The 15523-nt window shown below is 36.3% G+C and overlaps 1 protein-coding gene across 5 annotated transcripts in view; it reads left to right on the top strand.

Moving 5' to 3' along the window:
* The window catches only part of CRY1 (cryptochrome circadian regulator 1), a 95268-nt gene that overhangs the window by 59892 nt on the left and 19853 nt on the right, over positions 1–15523 (top strand). For 4 of the 5 annotated variants that reach the window (XM_082349900.1, XM_082349903.1, XM_082349899.1 and 1 more), the window contains exon 2: positions 1388–1496. In XM_082349900.1, the coding sequence (XP_082206026.1) occupies positions 1388–1496 (109 nt within the window). Of the gene's footprint in view, positions 1–1387; positions 1558–15523 lie in introns of all 5 variants that reach the window. The other variant, XM_082349902.1, reaches the window with a different exon arrangement.

Here is a 15523-nt window from a genome sequence, read left to right as displayed (position 1 = left end):
CTAGTGGCTACCATATTGGACAATACAGTTCTGAAATATGCCTTTCCATTCATTTTAACCACTCCTTCTGACAAGTAAGACACAATCATTATTCTGAAAGAGCACATGGCCTGTAGAAAAGGCAGATAGATATTTAAGATGAAAAACAAAGAAGAAGCAGAGTAGAGAGGAAATAAGATATATCCAGCTGAGAGGAACAGAATCTAGATGAAATATTAGAGAAAAGTAACATGAGGCAAACAATGAGGTTGAACCTTCCAGGGGTGATATCTCTTTTGGATTTGCTCTTGTGGACTGCTCCATTTCTTCCCAATGGAAGATGCAAAGTAAGCAGTCTTCTGCCTCTGCCCCAGAATTTCCCCAGATATTATGCATAAGACTTACTGATAATTATTTCATTGAAAAAAGATCTGTAGCCCCACCTGCATCATGAAACCTTTTTTGAAAAAATTAATCTGGCATTCTCTACACTCAGAGAGTTAATGCCACATAATTTAACATCTATTTATTATCAAATTCTTTTTCTTTAATTATATTAGAAATTTGAAAATGGGCATTACACTTTCTCTCTCGTACGTAGATAATTACGATTGCTCAGACTGATTAAATAGGATGTTACCTTTTTTTCCAGTAGAAAATGTTCTAGATTTTACAAGGTGGCTTTCCTATATGAACTTGAATTTATTTCACCAAGTTTCAACAATGAGATCAATTCATTTAATTACTTTATTTCTTTTTTAAAATATTTATTTATTTATTTATTTATTTATTTATTTATTTATTTATGGCTGCATTGGGTCATAGTTGTGGCACGCGGGCTTCTCTCTAGTTGTGGCGCTCGGGCTCCAGAGCACGTGGGCTCTGTAGTTGCAGTGCATGGGCTCCAGGGTGCTTGGGCTCCATAGTTGTGGCACGCGGGCTTTCTAGTTGTGGCACACAGGCTCAGTAGTTGAAGTGTGCGGGCTTAGTTGCCCCACAGCATGTGGGATCTTAGTTCCCCGACCAGGGATCGAGCCTGCATCCCCTGCGTTGGAAGGCAGATTCTTAACTACTGGACCACCAGGGAAGGCCCTACTTTATTTCTTTATATGATTTTTATGTTTACAAATTAAACTTTGCTAACAGTCACTCGTATTTAATGAAAGTTAGCAATTTAATTTAGGAACTTTATTAAAAAATACTGAGAAATTTGTGCTGTAATTAAAAAAAAATTATAAGTATGATTTCTGGAAACTAATTTCTATATAAGCTGGAAATAATAAGATGATAAGAGGTAAAAAAGGTGATGGGGTGGCATTTCAAATTTTAGAATAACATGATTTTACATTACTTTGTATCATCTAAATATATATTTTGAAGAATTTAAATAATATTTTCCTCTCTCTAGATTTTTGCTTCAATGTCTTGAAGACCTTGATGCCAATCTGCGAAAATTAAACTCTCGTCTGTTTGTGATTCGTGGACAACCAGCAGATGTGTTTCCCAGGCTTTTCAAGGTTATTGGAAAAATCTTTGCATAAAATAATAATCTCTTGTCAGAGAAGACACGTATTTGGGGTAAAGTATGGGAAATATAAGTGCTTTTAAATAAAATATTGTGGATATTTTCTCTATTTAATAAAAATGTTACACAGTGTAAAATCAGGCAGTGAAAAAAATGATTTACAATGAAAAGTTTCTTTCTTCTACCTTAAACTGACAGTTCCCCTCTCAGAAGCAACAACTACTACCAGTTTGTGTATTCATTAGAAATATTCTTTGCACAAATAAGAATGCATATGTGTATGTGCTTATATACACATATTTGTGTTTGTGTGAATGTTAACCATCCCCCCTTTTTAAAACCAAGGTGAGAACATGCTATGTTATACCATTCTATGCCGTGCTTTATTCACATAACCATATATTTTGGAGATTGTTCCATGTTACTTTCTCAGTCTTTTAAATGGCTTCATAGTACTGCATTGTGTAGATATGCTGTAATTTCTTTTTTTAAAAATTAAAGTATAGTTAACTTACAATATCATATTAGTTTCAGGTGTACAACATAGTGATGCAATATTTTTATAGATTACACACCATGCAAAGTTATTATAAAATATTGACTATATTCCCTGAGCTGTATATTATATCCCTGTGACTTATTTATTTTATAACTGGTAGTTTATACCTCTTAATCCCCTTCACCGGTTTCACCCCTACCCCTACCCAACTCCCCTCTGGTATCCACTAATTTGTTCCTTTTTGGTTTTTTGTTTTTTTTTTAAAATAAATTTATTTATTTATTTATTTTTTGGCTGCTTTGGGTTTTCGTTGCTATGCCCGGGCTTTCTCTAGTTGCAGTGAGCAGGGGCTACTCTTCATTGCAGTGTACAGGCTCCTCATTGTGGTGGCTTCTCTTGCTGCAGAGCATGGGCTCTAGAGTGCATGCTCAGTAGTCGTGGCGCACGGGCTTAGTTGCTCCACAGCATGTGGGATCTTCCTGGACCAGGGATCGAACCAGTGTCCCCTGCATTGGCAGGCGGATTCTTAACCACTGCGCCACCAGGGAAGTCCCCACTAATTTGTTCTTTATATCTGGTGAGCCTATGTCTGTTTTGTTATATTTGTTTGCTTGTTTTTTAGATTCCACATATAAGTGAAAACATAACAGTATTTGTCTTTCTCTGTCTGACTTATTTTCACTTAATCATAATGCCCTCAAGGGCCATCCACATTGTCACAAATAGCAAGATTTCATTCTTTTTTATGGCTGAGTAATCTTTCAGTGTGTGTGTGTGTGTGTGTGTGTGTGTGTGTGTGTGTGTACATCTTTATCCAGTCATCTGTTGGAGGGCACTTAGGTTGCTTCCATATATTGGATATTGTAAATAATGCTGATATGAACATTGGGGTACATATATCTTTTTGATTTAGTGTTTTTGTTTTCTTCAGATAAATACCTAGGAGTGGAATTGCTGGATCATATTACCATATTATCTGTGTTCTATTTTTAATTTTTTGAGGGTATAATTTCTTTCACTAGCTTTCTATTGAACATTTAGTTATTTTTCCACAGGCCTTTTGCTAATACAAGTAATGCTGTCAGTGAACATCCTTGGTCACAAAAAACAAATCTTTGCTCACATGTGCCAGTACATTTGTGGGACAATTCTTATAAGACTTTCTGAGTCAAAGGGCTGTGACAATTGACATGCTACAAATCTGGAATATTTTTAACTTGGTAGAATCTTAAAAATCTCCTAATCTTATTCCTCCTCCTTTTTTCCAAATGACAAAATTAGTCCTAGAGAGATTAAGTGAGCTGACCTAGGTCATAAAACTAGCTCATGGAAGTGTTCAGACCAGAAACTGAGTTTTCTGGCTTTGTTAATTTATCCCTTCCTATTTACTACCATTAGTATTCCTAATGTATATCTGTTCTTTTCTTGCAGCTGTTTGATTCATCAAATTTTTATAATAGCATTGTTTCCACTTCTAATATACAAGAGAACAGTTCCTTTTCCTGAATGAAGTATCCGCAGTGCTGGGAATCAAACCAACACTACCTAGCCTTTTTTTCATCAGTGTGAAAGAACCTTTTAATGTTTATAGAGTTTGGCTAATACAACAGTTGTAGCTAGTGAAAATTTATTTTATAAAAGTTTTCTTACTACTGTAGCTACTTAGAGTCAGAATTTAACCTAGGTACATGGAAGAGCTCTGAGAAGAAAGGATATCAGAAACAGTGGTAATAGTTTATCAGCATCTCACAAGTATAAAAGTATATGTGAATCACTGCTCAACCCTATCTAAATCCATGTGTTATAAGTAAAATGAATCTTAAGAGGATTTTAAGTACCTTTAAAATAACAAAACATTTACCTGCTTTAAAAAAAATGGTTTAACTCAGCAAGTCTTTTGTGTTCTTTATTTTGAGCTTTCTTCTGCCTGAAATAGCATATTATTGTATCAAACTATCTTCCGTATATAGATGATGTCCTGTCTTGTTACTTTGGCAGAGAGGCAATGGTTTCTGCAAGGGCCATAAAATACAGATACGTGAATATACTTTAATATACCTAGAGTGCTTATTATTGTATTCTGATACAGTAGTCTATATAAAATGTCATTTATGAAAACTTTCAGATTTATTTAATATGTCTGAACCATAGAGGGAGTTAATTCCTCTTTTTATTGTATTGATATTTTTATTTTTACTTTTTGTTTAGAGGTACTATATGCATGTGTTTCCAAAAAAGAGCCCAAGAGTATGTACAATAAAAAGCAGGTCTCCTTCTCACCCCTAACCTTTACACCCCCAGTTTCTCTGAGGAAGAAGATTCTTTTGTCAGTAACTAGCTGACTCATTTACATTACTGTCTCTGGTTTTATTATTCTAGTACAGCAGATAGAGAGAACTTTAATAGGTAAGTAATCCAGCTTCCCACATTGGAGGTAAAACTGGTTTAGACCTGATAACAGTGCCTTTAGTTTACTGGGGTGGAAATAGTGATTTCAGTACTGATGTCTCCTCTAGTGTGCACCTTCTTTCTATAGCATTCACTCATTTTATTCTGTTTATACTAAGTAGATTTAGGAATGGGGCCAGAGCATTTTTATAAACACATTTTTACACACACCTATATTGGATAAACTTGTTTTTTCTTACCTTTTTTCTACTTAGAATTTTTCTCAGTTAAATTCTAACTTAATATAAGCTGACAAGATGGCTTTTTTTTTTTCTTTTCATGTTCTACTGAAGAAATGATAAACTTAGCAGACACTAGCCTAGGCAAAACTTGAATGACAGTATTAATCATAGGTATCTTATATAAATTATTATTATTATGCAGTTAAATCTTATATCTTCTACATTTGGTGCCAGAGTGATAAGCTACCAAGACCACACATATTCTAGGGCCTGCAGAAACTTTTTATGAAGAGTTTGAAGTATTGGTTTAAAACATTCTCATTATATCCAAGAAACAGAGACATGTGTCTGAAATCTTTATAGATGGACACACTGAAGCATAGTAAAATGTTTTGTTCAAAATCACAGAATAAATCAAAGAAGAACATATAAAACCACTAACATTTCACATGCATAAATTTATATTATGCTTTTTGAGTCATTTTTTTTTTTTATAAATTTATTTGTTTATTTATTTATTGGCCGAGTTGGGTCTTCGTTGCTGCACGAGGGCTTTCTTTAGTTGCGGCGAGCGGGGGCTACTCTTCTTTGCGGTGCGCGGGCTTCTCATTGCAGTGGCTTCTCTTGTTGCGGAGCATGGGCTCTAGGCGCACGGACTTCAGTAGTTGTGGCACGTGGGCTTCAGTAGTTGTGGCTCGCAGGCTCTAGAGCACAGGCTCCGTAGTTGTGGCACACAGGCCTAGTTGCTACGCAGCATGTGGGATCTTCCCCGACCAGGACTTGAACCCGTGTCCCCAGCATTGGCAGGCAGATTCTTAACCACTGTGCCACCAGGGAAGTCCCTTTTTGAGTCATTTTGGATTCTTGCTTTATTATTTCATGGTACATGCTCATTTGAATAAGATAATTCATTCAACAGATATTGATTGAGTGCCTGCTATGTACATGGCAGTGTTCAAGGTGCTGGGGATATACTGGTGAACCAAACAGAAGAAGTTCCTACCTTCATGGCACTTACACTATATTGGGAAACAGACCAATAATAAAGTAAATATGCAATGTCAGGTGGTGATAGGTGCTAAAATAAAATGTGGGATAGAAAGTCCCAAGGTGAGGGAAGGATGGTTACTTTATATGGAATCATGGAAGGCCTCACTGATAAGGTAACCTTTGAGCAAATATATGAAGAGATTGAGCCATGCAGATATCTGGGGTGTGATATATTGAATCCACAAAATTTTGCAGCTTGTTCATCAAAAGGTAGAGTTTATTTTCTCACTCCCTTAAATCTGGGTTGGCCTTATATCTTGTATTCACTAAGTGCCAAAGGAGATACCGAGTTTCAAATCCTAGGCCTCAAGCCACCTTGCAGCTTCTACCTTTGCCCACTTGGAACGCTCCTTGTACCATGTAAGGACTGGGCTAGAATGTCACATTATGGGAGACCACGTGTAGAGAGAGTGGGCCAACCAACAGCCAGCACCAAGGTCTGAAATGTGTGAGAGAGGTCATTTAGATGCTCTGGCACCAGCCAAGCTGCCAGCTGATAGCAAGCTTGTGAGTGAGCCCAGGTGAGACCAACAGAAGAACCATCTAGTTAACTGACAGACTTGGAGAGTTAATCAGTTGTTTTAAGCTGCTAAGCTACTGCAACTTGGGGAAAGAGTGTCACAGGCAGAGGGAACAGTAATTACAAAGGCCCTGATGTGGAAGTGTGCCATGACTTGTTTAGGAACAGCAAGGAAGGAGGCCGGTGTGCTCTAGCCAAAGAACAGTGAGCGAAAATAAGAGATAGGGTCAGAGAGGTTGCAGGAGCCAGATCACAGGGCTTTACCATGTTAAGGACTTTGACTTTTACTCTGAGTGAAATGGGATGCCATGGGAGATTTCTGAGTAGGGGAGTGACATGATTTCACTTACATTTAAAAGAATCACTTTGACTGTAGAGAATAGATATTGGAGAATGGAAATGCTGTAAAGACTTAAGCAGAAAGATCAATTAGGAGGCCATGGCAGTTATTTGGAAACAAGATGATGGTGACTAGGACTAGAGTAGCAGTAAGGGTGTTGAGAAGTCGTAGGATTTTGGTATATTTTTTGAATAGAGGCTATAGGGTTTGTTTATATGTGGTATTGAGAGTCAAGGATGACTCCTAGGTTTTTAGCCTGCGCAAATGACACAGTGGGTTGCCATTTAGTGAGATGAGGAAGACTATAGGAGGAACAAGTTTAGGGAAAAATCAGGAGTTCACCTTTTTTAACATTTTAAGTTTGAGACGCCTTTTAGACATCTGAATGTATTTGTTGAGTGGGATTCAAGTCCAGAGCTCAGGGGAGAAGTCTGTACTAAATTTAGGAACCTTAAACATATAAATTGTGTTTAAAACCCTGAGACTAGATCTATGGAGTAAAGGAAGGGGTAATGGATGGATGCGTGGAAATTTTTAGAGCTTTACCTTCTTTATGTTTGGGTTATTTTGTGAGATAACTTTTTTTAATGTAATTATACTACTTCAAATGCTTTCTCCCAGGAAGTTTGTTATTTATAACTTTGTTTTCTAAAAATTTTATGTTTCTTAATTATTTTCACAATATTACTCGTGACTGTTTAAGAACTGCACATCCATTTAGTGGTTCATATTATGCCTTCTGTATGGTTAAACAAATAATTGTGATACACAAAAACAGATATGAATCCTAGTGCCTAAAATTGCAAAGTGAATATTCACTCATTTCACATGAAAATATTTTAATACTACATGCAATCTTATTGTTATATTTACTGTTGAAATTCAAAGATTAACCACGTGTTGCTTAAAATAAAACCGGGCTAAAGAGTAGATAGGGACTTCCACCTCTGGTTAAGATGTAGAAAGTTGCAGTAGACCAACATTCCTGTCTTAACAATGTGAAGAAAGTAAATATGCCACAATATCATAGGTTTTTTGTTTGTTTGTTTTTAACCTATTAGAGAGTTGATGACACAAAGAAACCTAAATAAACCAAATTGCATAAAGGGATGAGACTTTCATGGGAAAGAAGAGACCCATGGCTACATCCCTGGAATCACAGCAGGAAGAGAAGGGATTCTACCATAGTTGAGAGAGAAGAGAAACCAGTTGAAATTTTACCAAGCTTTTTGTGGTCATATGTGGGCTGACATGGCAGATTAGAATTTCAAGAAGCCCTAGTCACAGAGTAAGTTTACACCCACTCTCCAGTTCTTTCTAACAGTGCCTTCATGGAGTACCAGTGGCAGTGTGCCAAAGGCTGGGGCGAGGGAAAAGAGTTGAGAGGGTTCCCTCATTGAAGTGCACTGGGCATTCACTTAGTGCAAAGTAGCAGTTCACTGAAGCTGGAGACAGGACATCAGGGTAGAAAGATGCCTCCAGAGGTATAGAAAATTAGGGGACAGGGCTGGAAAACAAAGAGAAGTCCTTAGCAACCATAAAGCTGATGGGTAGACAGCAAAGTGGAGAGAGATGTCCTATAGTTTGTAAAGCTAGTGACTGGGCTGTAAAGCAGAGAGAGACATCTGGAGTCTTGTTAGTACTCACATCTCAAGCCCTGTTGAAGAAAAATCTGAATCCTGCCCTCAAAATATTTGAAGCCAGTGGTGAATGAAATTTAATTAAAGCAACAACAAAGCCCAGACCCAGCTCAATTACTGACTCCAGCAATTCAACTTCTATCAGAGCAAAGACTACGCACTTTTCTAGAGATAAATGTTGTTTATTCCGTTTCTAGTCTTTTATAACATTGTCTGTTGTATGATCACAAATTATGAGACATATGAAGAAGCAGGAATATGTAACTTGCAATCAAGTAAAAGAAAAACCATCAGTAGAACCAGTCCCACAGTTGATGCAGATGTTGGGATTAGAATAAAGAAAGGACTTTACAATAATTATGCTGTAGATAGTAGAGAATCTAGTCAACAGGTGAAAAACTATGTGAAGAGATGGTAATTTTAGTACAAAAATGGAAAGTATTAAAAAGAACCAAATGAAACTCCTAGAACTGAAACATGCAATATCAAAAATGAAAATTCATTAATTGGATTTATCCAGATTGAACAGAGCAGAACAAAAGATCAGTGAAGTTGAAGACAGTCAGTATCCCAACTGAAGCACAAAGAGGAAGATTTTTTTAAAAAGGGAATAGAGTGTCTGAGACTTGTGGAACAACAGTAAATGGCCTAACATATCCATAATTGTAGACCTGGAAAAAAGAGGGAGAGAGAGATTGGGACAGAAAAAAAATATTTGAAGAGATAATTGAGTTTCCAAAATTGATGGACGATATCAACCTACAGTGCCAAGAAGCTCAACAAACCCCAAACAGCATAAACATAAAGGAAACCGCACCTTGCCACATCATAATCAATTAACTGAAAACCAAAGATAGAAAATTTTATAAGCAGCCAGAAGAGAAAGGACATATTCAGGGAACCACACTAAGAGTGTTCGATGGTTTCTTATTAAAAAAAAAAAAAAGAGTCCAGAAGACAATGGAAAGGCATTTTTAAAAAGCTAGAAATAGCAAAAATATTCATTTTTTAAAAAGAGAAGGCACAATGAAGGCATTTTCAGGCAGACAAATGCAGAGAGAATTTATTTCCATCAGATCTATACTATAAGAAATATTAAAAGGGGACTTCCCTGGTGGCACAGTGGTTAAGAATCTGCCTGCCAATGCAGGGGACATGGGTTCAATCCCTGGTCTGGGAAGATCCCACATGCCTCGGAGCAACTAACCCCTTGTGCCTCAATGACTGAGCCTGCACTCTAGAGCCTGCGAGCCACAACTACAGAGCCCACATGCCACAACTACTGAAGTCCACACTCCACAATTACTGAAGCCCATGCACCTAGAGCCTGTGCTCCACAACAAGAGAAGCCACTGCAATGAGAAGCCCACGCACTGCAGCAAAAAGTAGCCCCCCCTTGCCACAACTAGAGAAAGCCTGTGCACAGCAACGAAGACCCAATGCAGCCAAAAATAAATAAATAAATAAATAAATTTATTTTAAAAAGAAATATTAAAGGAAGTTCTGCTAGGTAAAAGAAAATAATTCTAGGCTAAAGACAGGATCTTCAAAGAAAGAAGGAAGAGCACTAAAAATATGGGTAAATATAAAAGACCACTTTCTTTTTTAGTTATGTATAAATATATCCTATTTTTAAAAGACCATTGACAGATTAAAACCAACTAATATTGATAAATTGTAGGGAATAATATGAATATAGTGGGGCTGGAAACATATATAGAAATAAAACCTGTAACAAGATCACACAAGGTAGGAAGAAGATAAATAGAAGTATGTGTAAATTCTTACATTATTCAATTGTAATATATTATTTGAAGGTAGACTGTGATAACAATACATATTGTGATCTAAAATAACCCAAAGAGCTATTTCTAAGAAGTTAATAGAGGAATTTTAAATGGAATACTAAAAATATTACTCATTCAAATGAAGGCAGGTAGGGGGCACAGAGGAGTAAAAGAAGAGATGGGCAAATGGAAAACTTACCAACATGATAAAATTAAACACAACTATATCAATAATTATATTAAATATAAATGGTCTTCTTTAAACTCTCCATTTAAAAGACAGTTTATCAGACTACATAAAAAAACAAGCAAGAACCAACTATATGCTGATTAGAAGAGACACTTTAAATATGAAGAAACATAGTTTGAAATAAAAGAGACTGAAGAAGACGTACTTTGTCAGCAGTAAGATAAAGAAGTAGAATTCAAGACAAAATTACCACAGATGAAGAGTAAAGTCTCACATCAAAAATATATAACCTGGACTTCCCTGGTGGCGCAGTAGTTAAGAATCCGCCTGGCAAGGCAGGGGACACGGGTTCCATCCCTGGTCCGGGGAGATCCCACATGCTGCGGAGCAACTAAGCCCATGTGCCACAACTACTGAGCCTGCACTCTAGAGCCCGTGAGCCACAACTACTGAGCCTGCATGCCACGACTACTGAAGCCCACGTGCCTAGAGCCCGTGTTCCACAACAAGAGAAGCCACCGCAATGAGAAGCCCGCACAGCACAACGAAGAGTAGTCCCCGCTCTCCACAACTAGAGAAAGCATGCGTGCAGCAACGAAGACCCAATGCAGCCAAAAAGAAAAAAAGAAGGAAAGAAATGTATTAAAAGAAAAAGTATAGCCATCATGAATATGTATTATCTACTAATAGCATAAAAACACATGAATCTCAAACTGATAAAACTAAAGGGAGAAATAGATAAATTCACAATCATAGTTGATTTTTACACCTCTCATTTATTGATAGAATATACAAAAACTAATAAAGATATGGATGATATGAATAACACTATGAAATCAATTTGTTGTAACTGATATTTGTAGAACACTACACCCAAGAACTAGAGGATACACATTATTTTCTTGTGCATATGAAACATTCACCAAGATAGACCATATGTTCAGTCACAAAACAGTTATCAACAAATTTCAAGACTGAAATCTTACAGAATAATATTCTCTGACTTCAATAGAATTAAAATGAATAGCAAAAATGTGTTCTTTTCAAGAAGTTTGATTGAATTACTGTATACATTTACTGTCCTATGTGACAGTTTTATCATTGTTAGAGATTTCACTAATTAAAATGGGAAACAGAAGCTTAGGTTATTTTCCTTATCAAAACTATGTTCCTTGGAGCCACAATATTATGATGGTTTTCGTGCTCTTGTACATTGGATGTCTTAAGCTGAGTGCAGTTGAGGGGATCCTTTCTAATTACAGGAAGGTACTTCTTTCCTTCAGCACTGTGATCTGACCTGTGACAAATCTGTACTATACACTATGTAAATGGCTAACAAGTGAATTGCAAACCAACTGAATGTACAAATCTTAGTGCTGGTGCTGAAGTCTCTTCAGAGTAGTCATCATGATCTCAAAGTTTGTTTCAAAATTTGCAGGCATCAAGTGTCAATCAAAACTGAAGATGTAACAGTAATGAATGTTGAATTCTCATGCTTTAGGTGTACTTCCTTATTAGAGTTTTTGGTTCTCTGCTATTTTTACCATACTGTTTCATTTAAATTTCCTACAGGCTAACTTCATTTGTGTGATTGAAATAAAATCGCAGTATATAAAAAATAAATAAATAAATAAAAATTAAAATAAATGAATAGCAAGAGAATAGCAAATCTTTGTAACTGAATGATAATGGAAATACGGTATATCATACATACCGTATTTGAATACGGTATATCAAAATTTATGAGATTCAGCTACAGCAGTGCTTAGAGGAAACTTAATAGCTTTCAATACTCTATTAGAAAAGAATCAAAGAACTAAGTTTCTACCTTAAAAAATAGAGAAAGAACAAATTAAACCAATAGTAGAAGAAAGGAGATAATAAAGAGAGGAATGGAAATCAATGAAACTGAAAGCAGACAAACGATAGAGAAAATAAATGTGGAATAGACAATTTCTTGTCTCTCAGCTCCAAATCCACCCTTCTTTGCCCTGCTTTGTGATACTGAAGCTGGATGCTGTAAACTTTTCTCCTTTGCTGGCTGGCTTGATTTTAGGTTTTGTCAATAGAAATTGCTGTTGGTTCTTTGTAAGGTCATAGCAGGAGAGAAGGGACTTTCTTTTTGGTATCTTTATAATTTTTTTCCTAGCACCTTAGCTAGCAAATGAGCATGTGGGAGGACCAGTAGCACTTACCTCAGTAGGCCTCACCTCCGTAGCCCTCATGGACAAGCTCCAGCTCATTCACACCCTCTGGCAAATGTCTCTGCCATGCAGTGGACCGATTCTACAGATCAGCTCCAGTTAGCCCATACCCTGCAGGAAGTTTCTCAGCCACCCACTGGGCTGTTCCTAGGAACCAGCTCTGGCCCTAGCCCTCTGGCAGGTTTCTTCCCTACAGGGAAGGTTGTTCTTGAGGCAGCACACCCCATACAATGAGGTGTGAATCTCAGCAGCAGGGAAGAAAGGGAACTTTCTTAATTCATTGCTTAATTATTTTCCCTCCATTTAGAGGTGGTAGCTGCTTTTGGACACCTTAGAACAATACTATCCAACAGAAGCTACAGGTGTAATTTAAAATTTTCTAATAGCCACCTTTAAAAAAGAAAAATGTGAAGTTAATTTTTTAGATGTATTTTATTTAACACAGTATGTCTAGAATATTATCTTTTCAATATAAAATCATTACAAAACTATTAAACTATTTTAACCTTTTTTTATATGAAGTCTTTGAAATCCACTGTATATTTCATGCTTGTAACACATCTCCATTCCAACTAGCCACATTTCAAGTGCTCAGAAGCCACTTCAATGGCAAGTGGTTATCTACCATATTGGACAGTATATAGCCTTAACTCCTCTTCTTTTACTTGCTGACAGTTCTTCAAGTTAAATTTTCCCTGTTCAAATTACTAATGTGGTTTCTGTCTGCTGACTGAACTCATTGATTCAGAGTTCAGTTTTCTTTTGAAAAGATTAATAAAATTGATAAACTCCTAGCAATACTGATCAGGGCCAGAAAGGGAGAAAACACAAATTACCTTAAGAATAAAAAAGGGGACATCACTAGAGAGTCTCTAAACTTTAAAAACATAATAAAGAATATTGTAAACATCATAATACCAATATATTGTACAACTAAGATGAAATGAAAAATATTCTTGAAAAGTGCAACTTACTAAAATTCTCAGAAGAAAGAGAAAGAAAAACTGAATAGCCCTCTCTTAAAGAAATTGCATTTGTAATAAAAAAAACCTTCCAATAAGTAAAACTCCATTTCCCAGATGGCTTTACTTGTGAATTCTACCACATATTTAAGAAAGAAATAATACCAGTCTTATGACACTCTTTCAGAAAACAGAGGATAATATTGGGGACACTGAACTTTTTTATGAGGCCAGCGTAACTCATACCAAAACCTGATGAAGAACTTTTAAGAAAGAAAAAAAAAGTATAGCCAAGTGTCCCCCATAACACACACTTAGATATCCTTAATATATTAACAAATAGAATTTAGCAATATTTTAAAATAATACTACATCATGATCAGTGGGGTTTATTTCAAGAATACAAAGTTGGTTCAACATTATAAAATAATAAATTAACATAATCTATCCTATTAATAGAGTAAAGGACAGGGTATTATGGTTGTCTCAGTAGATGAAGAAAAATCATTTGACAGAAGTCAACACCCATTTATAATTTTTAAAAACATTATGCAAACTAGGAATAGAAAATTGATAAATATCAATTTGGTAAAGATTGTCCACAAAAAGCATAGCTAACTTCATACTTAATTGTGAAACACTGAATGCTTTACACCTAAGATAGGGAACAAAGCAAGGATATTCACTTTCACCACTTACTGAAAGTCTAGCCAGTGTAATTAAGAGTAGATAATTAACTTACCAGCTCTCCCTCACCCCCATATCCTCTATCATAGCATCCTATTTTTTTTCTAATAGTTATTATATATTTAATTATTTATTTACCTCTGTAAGTTCCTCAGTAAGTTCCAGGAGGGAGGAACCTAGCACAGGAACTGGCCTATACTCAGAATTATAATAAATACTTGGAATATGAATGAAAACTCTTTTTTGTGTGTGCTTTATTTTTTTTTTTACTATATCTTTATTGGAGTATAATTGCTTCACAATACTGTGTTAGTTTCTGTTGCACGACAAAGCGAATCAGCCATATGCATACACATGTCCCCATATCCCCTCCCTCTTGAGCCTCCCTCCCATCCTCCCTATCCCACCTCTCTAGGTCATCGCAAAGCACTGAGCTGATCTCCCTGTGCTATGCTGCTGCTTCCCACCAGCCAACTATTTTACATTTGGTAGTGTATATATGTCGATGGTACTCTCACTTCGCCCCAGCTTCGCCCGCCCACCCATGTCCTCAAGTCCATTTTCTGTGTCTACCTCTTTATTCCTGCCCTGCACCTAGGTTCATCAGTACCATTTTTTTTTTAGATTCCATATATATGTGTTAGCATACAGTATTTGTTTTTGTCTTTCTGACTTCACTCTGCATGACAGTCTCTAAGTCTATCCACCTCACTACAAATAACTCAATTTCATTTCTTTTTATGGCTGAGTAATATTCCATTGTATATATGTGCCATATCTTCTTTATCCATTCATTTGTCGATGGACATATAGGTTGGTTCCATGTCCTGGCTATTGTAAATAGTGCTGCAGTAAACATTGTGGTACATGTCTCTTTTTGAATTATGGTTTACTCAGGGTGTATGCCCAGTAGTGGGATTGCTGGGTCATATGGTAGTTCTATTTTTAGTTTTTTAAGGAACCTCCGTACTGTTTTCCATAGTGGTTGTATCAGTTTACATTCCCACCAACAGTGTGGGAGGGTTCCCTTTTCACCACACCCTTTCCAGCATTTATTGTTTCTAGATTTTTTGATAATGGCCATTCTGACTGGCATGAGGTGATACCTCATTGTAGTTTTGATTTGCATTTCTCTAATAATTAGTGATGTTGGGCATCTTTTCATGTGCCTCTTGGCCACCTGTATGTCTTCCATGGTGAAATGTCTGTTTAGGTCTTCTGCCCATTTTTTAACTGGATTGTATGTTTTTCTGATATTGAGCTGCATGAGCTGTTTGTATATTTTGGAGATTAATCCTTTGTCTGTTGTTTCACTTGCAAATATTTTCTCACATACTGAGGGTTGTCTTTTTGTCTTGTTTATGTTTCCTTTGCTTGCAAAAGCTTTTAAGTTTAATTAAGTCCCATTTGTTTATTTTTGTTTTTATTTCCCTTACTCTAGGAGGTAGGTCAAAAAAGATCTTGCAATGGCTTATGTCAAAGAGTGTTTTTCCTATGTTTTCCTCCAAGA

This window comes from Balaenoptera borealis (assembly GCF_965194805.1).
Source record: "Balaenoptera borealis genome assembly, chromosome: 13".
In the NCBI taxonomy this organism is placed as follows: domain Eukaryota; kingdom Metazoa; phylum Chordata; class Mammalia; order Artiodactyla; family Balaenopteridae; genus Balaenoptera; species Balaenoptera borealis.
This window is presented reverse-complemented; position numbering and strand designations above follow the sequence as displayed.